The 8,228-nt window shown below is 36.1% G+C and overlaps 1 protein-coding gene across 2 annotated transcripts; it reads left to right on the forward strand.

Annotated features, from left to right (window-relative positions):
• The first annotated feature begins 1,417 nt into the window (after positions 1-1,417).
• LOC141643521 (FRIGIDA-like protein 3) lies at positions 1,418-7,249 on the forward strand. Of its 2 annotated transcripts, XM_074452711.1 has the most exons (5): positions 1,461-1,609; positions 4,252-5,377; positions 5,576-5,736; positions 6,146-6,670; positions 6,821-7,249. In XM_074452711.1, the coding sequence occupies exons 2-4, from the start codon at positions 4,273-4,275 to the stop codon at positions 6,647-6,649; spliced, it is 1,770 nt and encodes a 589-aa protein (XP_074308812.1). In that variant the 5' UTR covers positions 1,461-1,609; positions 4,252-4,272; the 3' UTR covers positions 6,650-6,670; positions 6,821-7,249. The 2 variants fall into 2 exon arrangements, with proteins under 2 accessions (XP_074308811.1, XP_074308812.1); XM_074452710.1 differs by having other exon boundaries at positions 1,418-1,609; positions 6,146-7,249.
• Positions 7,250-8,228: the final 979 nt, after the last annotated feature.

Genomic DNA, 8,228 nt, shown 5'->3' on the forward strand with positions numbered 1-8,228 from the left:
TGTTTGGTAAACAACATATTGAAACAACATATTTGGGGTCAATATGCTGTTTTACAATATGCTGCTTACCCCAGCATATTGGTTAGCATATTGTAAAATAGGAAATGTTTCTCCATTGTACAAAGAAAACTAACAATCTGCTAATCGTAATCTGCTAATTAACAAACATTCAAATTAATTCTGCTAATTATAATATGCTAGTCAAACCCTTCTGATAAAATCTGCCATTTATAATCTGCTTATGCTGAAATTAATCCGCTGTTTACCAAACAGGGCCAGAATCTTCTAATAACAATAGCCTCCTAGTATTGTACCAAAAAATAAAAGCGAACTAAGAAGCTATAACCCCTTGAATGTCCTCGCGTAAGATGAAAGAACCCCTTAGCAAGTCAATCACTAGCTCGATCGATTGGGCATAAGGGAATTTATCATATAAACTACATAATATGATTTTACAATGCCTTATTATAAAACCGTTTTATATGAGAATTACCCTTATTTTTTTACCTTCAAATTATTTTCATAAGTATTGCTCTTGCCTTAACTAATTTTGATTGTTAAAATATATAAGTATTTTTATAAAATATATTGGTTGTTAAAATCTATTTTCATAAAATATTTTGCTTAATAAAATATACAAGTATTTTCATAAAATATATTGGTTGTTAAAATCTATTTTAATGATAGAAATATAACGGAAACTTAACAGTGTTAGTGTTAAAACCCTTAACAGAAAAAAATAATCGTTGAAATTCTTAACGGAAAAAACGGGGGATGTAGCAAATTACCCCCATTACTTTCATACTATGTGAAAATTAACCTCTTAAGTTTCACTTGTAGCAAATTAGCCCCATAAGTTTCCAAAAATGTGTAATTAAGCACAAATTAAATTTTCTATCATTTTTTTAACTAAAATTAATATTTTCTATTATAAAATGATTTTAAATATATCTATTAAAAATTAAATACAATATATTTCTACATATTCAACGAAAAATGTAAGCCAAATTTAATTTAAACAAAAAATTTGGTCATGTAATTTTGTAACTTCACTTAAATTCTCATATTGTGATTATTTTTTGACCAAAATAAATAAATAAATATTATAAAAATATATTTGAACATGTTTTTTTTTTATAATTAGGAATTTTAGAATTTATAGTATTTGATTAAATATTTGGACTTTCAATAATAGTATAAAAATTAATTTAGTAAATTTTATTCCTAAAATAAGATTTGTGGTTAATTAGACATTGAGAGAAACTTATGGGGTAATTTGCTACATTTATAAGTTAGGGGGCTTAATTGCACCTAGTATCAAACTTATGAGAGTGATTTGCTATATTTCCCCGGAAGGAACATTGTAAAGTTCGTGTCCTTGTCTTACCCTTAACTCGTCTAAGATTCCACGTCGGAAGGGTAATTACCTAACGAAGCGATAGACTAGACGAACAAGTAACAACCACAAATATGCCGTAAATTTGACCAAATTGTCGCAAAACTCCCTTTCTAATTTCTATTTTACCTCTGTCTTCGGATTTCAAAAATTAGGGTTCCTGCTCTCTCTTCACAATTTTCCCCCTTTCAACTCTCCAGACACGATTTTCAGGTAAATCTCATTTCCTTTCTTTTTCTTATCAATCGATTTTACTGACTCACTTATTTAAAGCTGTTGGTAGATCAATTTATACAATGTCAAATTTGCGCGCTCTTTAACCATGAAATGTGCAATCAATTACAAATTTAATCAAATCAATGCAATGATTGTTCTTGAAACGGTGGATTTCGTGATTGATTCTATCTGAGTTTTTTTAATCGAAGTCAATACCAACAAATTCGTTTGTGGACGACTTTGTTGCATCTATGAAATCGGAACAGCATATATTTATAGTTGTATAATTAGAGCTGTTAAGGATTTACTCACTCCGTCCCATTCATTTGTTTACCTTTTTATATTCGTTGTGAGAGATATTTTATTCATAAGTAAACAAATGATTGGGACGAAGGGGGTAGTTAAGAAGTAGCTACATTGAATGTCCTCAGTCTTTTGGATCAATAGAAAAAAAGCAAGACGCGGGTTGAGTGATTTTAAATAGGTCTAGGCAGCTTTTATAGCTTTGGAAAGGTATGGAGGTTAAGAAAGTGGGTTGAATAGGGATGTTTCAGGTTTTGTTTATCTGTAAGTTAAAAATATGCAAAGTAGTGAATGTGTAATGGTGGGTGCTACTATTGAGATTTGGTGGCTAGCTTGAATTTGGGCTACTTAGGAGAAAAATGGCGGACGTGTTTCATGCTGTGTTTGCGGTTGGTTTGGATACGATTATAAGAGACAAAGAGGGGAGGAGGAATAGAGTTATGATGTTTCTCCTGAAAAAATATTTTCCTACATAGAAAGGATTTTAATTTAGTTTGTGAAAGTAAAATGGATCGGAATCGTCGCTCTTGTTCTCCCTCAAAACAAGAGGTTAGGCTAATTTTTGTTTGTCCGTGAGTTTCGTTGCATTTGTTGTTGAAACAAATATGTGATGGGAGCAGCCTAAAACTTCTTGAAGTATCTCCAATTAACTTCTATATTTCTAGCTTTGTTATTTTTTTTGTAACTTACGACTCATTTCATTGTGTTTGGGTTTTCGTAATCAACATCAAATGTTTGGAAATTAGTTCTCATGTCTTGTGGAGAAGACAATACCACCAATGCTTGGTAGGTTAGTAAGATTTGAGATTAATCTAATCAATGGATAATCTTATGTTGATTTTTTTTTCAACTCTTATATTAAGTAGTAAGATATCAGATTACGAATTTATATACTACCTCCGTCCCGGTCAATTGTTGTCCTTTGGTTTTGGCACAAAGACCAAGGAAAGGGGGAGGGGGGCCAATTACTAAATGACACGTGGAACAAATTGAGTGTGAATGATCAAATTGCTCATCAAGTTCATTCTCAAAATAGAAAGGACAACAATGGACTGAGACACCCCAAAATGGAAAAGGACAACAAATGACCGGGACAGAGGGAGTATCACATATTGATGTAAGTTATTCATAATTCACGACTCCAGTGGCACTACTAGTCACTACTACAAAGCATCAGTGTAACACTGCTAAAATAGAAAAGAAAGTAGCAATTTTAGCTATTTGTTACTGATTTTCAAGTCCGACTACCCACATCATAGTACTAGACTATTGTTACGAATAGATAACCGTGTCAATTTGGTTGTAGGGCTTTACAAAGGAACGACACTACTACAAAACCCTTTAAAATTCTACTTATTTCCCTCAACTCTTCGAAGGAGTAAGATAGTTAGGGGAGTGTTGAATTTGGCACATTGACACATTGGTCTATTCATAACAATAATCTACTATTCTGCTTTGGATAGTCTTGCAGGATAAATAGCACGTAGATAAAACTATTACTTTTTCATTCTATTTCAGGTGAATCACACAACACACCACACACACACACACACAGCGTAGAGACAACGAACTAAATTGCGTACCAAGCTTGTATAGTCAATTCAATAATTTAACAGTTCTTCTAAATAACCAATTTAATGATATGACATTCAAGATTTAAACATGGCTTTGTTCAAAGAACGAGCGTGAATTTTGTCCAGGTTTTGTCTGTTTAACTTCTGAACAAGCTTTGAAGTGCTAACAGTAATGTATATATTGAGTTTAAAAAGGGTGAAACGGTAACTCAAAGATCTTACGAATAACCTTTCTTATTGTATTATCTGTCCCCAAAATAACATGCATGTCCATTTTGTCATCATTGACACACTCCTACCCGTCTTCTAATTTATTGTATTTCATTTGCAATCAAAACAATAATGAATTAGAATGTGATTACTGATTGTACCATTAAAAAGTGTGCTTCCTGACTGTTTAATTTATGGGTCAAAGGATAATTTTGCTAAATCTGATTGTAAATAGTTAGCCCTGTTGGTGACTTGGTGTTAATCTGGAAACTAAAGCCAAGTTTTATGCGGTTAGCTATGTGCCTATGTTATGTGTTCCATTCACTTTGGCATGGGATTCAGAATAGTTCCTTTTCACGGATGCGTTTTTTTCTTCTTTCCATAAACTGCCTACCAGTTCTAAGCGCACATGTTGAAAGTAAGCGAGAAGAAAAGCCTTACAGTTTGTCTGGAGGCTGTGACACTAGTTTTCAGAATTTTCCTTGCATTTGTATCTTTTAAATAGTTTGTTAACCCTTTTGCTCTTATATGCATTATGATAAATGCTTGCAGCTTTATAACTGGTGTTTGGAAATGACTGATACTGAAAAAATGGTGGAGATGAATTTGGCGTCCAGTGTTGAATCTACATCAGCTTTGATAGACCAGCTAGGGACGGCATTTGCTGAGCTGAAAGCTCGCAAGATTGCTGCAAGTGACAATGTTCAATGGGAAGACATTGAAGGTTACTTTCGCAACTTGGAGTCAGTGATAAAGGAGAAACTGAAAGAACTTGACGCAAAGGAGAAGGATTATTCAGAGAGAGAAACACGTAACAATATGCTGCTTGCTGAGCGAGAGGCAGCTGTTGTAGCCAAGGAGCAAGACTTGTTAGATAAGGTGCAGGAACTTAAAGATGTTGCAGTGGATGCTATTTCAGAAGCTAGGACAGTGTATGTTCCAGAGACATTGGAGGCACCCAGTGGCAATTTGACTAATGGGAACAAGGTAAGCAGCTCTATTGATGATGAAAACACAGAACTTGATGCCCAAGAAGGGGAATCCCCCGATACAGGGGAGGAGAATGTTGAAGATTTAGCCGCTGAGGCTAATCCTCGTGCAGAGCTGATTCAATTATGTGAGCAAATGGATTCTAAGGGAATTCTGAATTTTCTCATGGAGAACCTTAAAACCCCTTCTAGGGTTCGTAAGGAGACATCAGTCGCACTTGGCAGTGCGACTGAACCAACCTCCTTTGTGCTAAATGCACTTGAGGGATTTTTCCCTCCCAGTGAGACGACCCAAGAGGGAGAAAAGGACAATGCTGCCCTTGATGGCATGCGTCAAAAGGACAATGCTGCCCTTGATGGCATGCGTCGCTCTTGTTTAATCCTAATGGAAGCGCTGTCTGCCTTTTTGTCAAAGGCTGACACTGCTGTGGATACCTTTGTTACCCCTCATGCCAAGTGGCAGGCCAAGTGTATTGCCTATGAGTGGAAACCTAAGTTGGATGGGGGAAGCATTGATGCTGCCAATGAAATGTCATTGGTAACAGAGGGATTCTTGCGGCTGCTTGCAACCTTTAGGATTGCCTCTGATTTCAATGAAGATGACCTTTGCAAGTATGTTCTTGCAGTTTCTGATCACCGGCAGGCAACTGAGCTTTGCCGTTCTCTTGAGTTGGCACAAAAGATACCAGGTTGGTATTCTTTCAATTGACTGCCCTGATGACTTCTGAAGATTGGGCAAAATATAAAGAACACATCCCTTTTAGGTTTAGTCTCTCTAATATTGTAGGCGGATATGTATGCAAATGCCATTGGTTTTTACTGTTGATTTATCAAACTTGAGCTGCTGAAGGAAAACTTACCCAATTGATTCCTTGATTATATTGCAGGTTTGGTTGAGAAATTGCTCAACAGTGGGAGACAGATTGATGCTGTTCACTTTATCCATGCGTTCCAGCTCTCTGGGACTGTACCTTCTGTTCCGATCTTGAGAACATATTTGAAAGATATAAGAAGAAACTCACAAGGAAATGGCAGTGCTGGTTTACAGGTAAAATCAGTTTCCCAGGCTAAGTATTTTCCATCTAGATCTGTCAAACAGTCATTCAGGCTGGGTACATGTCAGGTGTGATCATTCGGGGATGGATAGTATGCACTTTGGGCCTGGTCATTTTAGGTTTGGTCTATTTCGAGTGTGTTGTTGCAGGACAGATCAATGCGGTCATCTTGGATTGTTTTTATTAAGCTTTTTGTAAATTTTATGTAGACAAAGTGAAGTACGATTTCAAATTAGTCTTTTAAGGTTCCGGGTCATTTTTGGGGTTGGACTTTCTGGGTCGAGTCAACCCAGTTTGCTTTATTAGGTCTAATTTTGCGTCTTTGTCTAGTCATTGGTGTCGGTCTAATTCCATCCTTATTTTGAGAAACTAGGATGAGTAATCTGTCTTTGTGGTGTTCAGATTGATTATAATGCTCGCGAACTTGAAGCAATAAAGGCTGTGATTGGCTGTGTTGAAGAATACAAACTTGAAGCTGAATACCCTCTTCATCAGCTCTACATTAGGCTTTCCCAGTTGGACAAATCTAGAAAAGACAACAGGAAAAGGCCAGGTGATACCAGTAAACAACCACATCAACAACATAAAAGGCCACGGCCTGATGGTAGATTTCAGTCCCAACGAGGTCGGGCCCCTGGTCGAGGCTTCGGTGGTGGTAGGCGGGGCCCTCCCCAAGCAAGGGGCGGAGCCACGTACGCCGGTTTTCCCCAGAGATATACTCCTGCTGCTCCAACGGCCTACACCTATCCAGTTCCCACCCAATCGCCTTATGGGGCTCCAGTTAACGATCCAAGAATGTACTACTATGCTCAAGACGATCCAGCTAGAAATTCTTATTCTGCTGTTCCCCCAACTTATGGCACTTATCAGCAACCGCCTCCTCCGTCTCATCAGCCATACATGTAGCCCTTTGTAGCATTGATTCAGGTTAGAAGACTTTGAACTATTTAGTGTAGGAGAATCTGCTGAGATTAATCCGAGTTTTTTCTTGACTATTAACATTTATCTTAAGCTTGAGTCTTCCAAAACAATCTGAGATTTGCTTCGTTGATTCTGATTTTGCACTATTTTTGTCAGAAAAGGATCCTTGAATAGAATCTATGATCAAGTGGATCTTCGTTGTACCGCTTAAGCAATACAAAGAAATATGAAAGATGGTGCAAAATCAGAGTGAAAGGAGCAAACTTGAAATTGCCTTGGCAAGACTCAAATTTGAGATTAATTTGGATAATTGAGACAACATGAGATTATTGTCGACGATTGTTCCTTTAATATATGGAGGTCTTGCTGAAAAAAATGTAATATTTCGGAAGGATGGAGCTGCCATTTTGTTTTAAATTACCCCGCATAATTCAGCCATTAGTTTAGGCCCTTGTTTGTCACTTGTGATTAGGCACCAAGGGCAAAATAAAACAAACCAGAACTTTCGAGCATCTACAACTTCGTCTACAGAAAAATGTCCTACATGAATGCTTTTTTACATTTTAGTTGATTGTTCATCCGAAAGAGTTTTTGTGTAATGGCATAGTCATCTTGTTTACCGTAGGAAACTCTAGTTAGTAGATATAACCCTTTCAAGTTTTAATCTCTCTTCTTCATTCACAAGTTTTAGCCATTTATTTTTAAGAAATAAAGCCCCAAGTAGGAAGGTTCGATCAAAGAGATGCTATCTTATACTCCCAGAGTATTATATCACTCATGTCAAGATAATAAGTTATGAGCCAACATTATTTGATCTTTATCATTTCTAATTGTTATGCGGAAGCGTGAATATCTCGTGTTGGGTCTCTGCTGCACTGGTGTACAGTGACATAGTAGTGGAGGCGGCAGTCCCAACACTAACGTGGGCGGAGGTCATGCAGCAGTAGCATTTTATATAATGCATTACCGTGATTAGTGATTACTTATATCATTAGTTAAAGCTTGTTTTGTTTAATCCAATGACACTTATAGTATACTTTGCTTAAACATCACTAAACATTAGTGACTTGAGTAAAATAATACTATAAGCATGCATAGTGGCGTACGATGCAAATAAAAGTGGGTTTCCTCAAAATTTATTATATTTCACTAACCACTTTTATAGAGGGTTTCCTCAAAATTTATCATCCATAAAAAAGAGAAAAAGAAGCACTTCTAATCTCTTCCTTGGGTAGATAGTCGAAGAACAAGTCTTACTAGTATTGGTGCCCGGCTTCGCCCGGGCTACCTCTACTTACCATTAAATTTTTTTTTTCATTAAATAAAATTACGTAAAGTTACATAACCCATTAATTTATTATTAATATATTTTTTATAACATATCCTAAAATTACGATGAAATAAATTTTGAGACAAATTCACTACTCACGCTATTAATATTTTACTCTTATTAATAAAACAATAATAATAACATTTCATTACTTGCCCGTAATCATTGTTACTTTCACTACTCCCGCCGTAATTATTGTTACTGTCACTACTGCCTCATTAATATTGATAATTT

The sequence above is a fragment of the Silene latifolia genome, chromosome 2, assembly GCF_048544455.1.
Source record: "Silene latifolia isolate original U9 population chromosome 2, ASM4854445v1, whole genome shotgun sequence".
NCBI lineage: Eukaryota > Viridiplantae > Streptophyta > Magnoliopsida > Caryophyllales > Caryophyllaceae > Silene > Silene latifolia.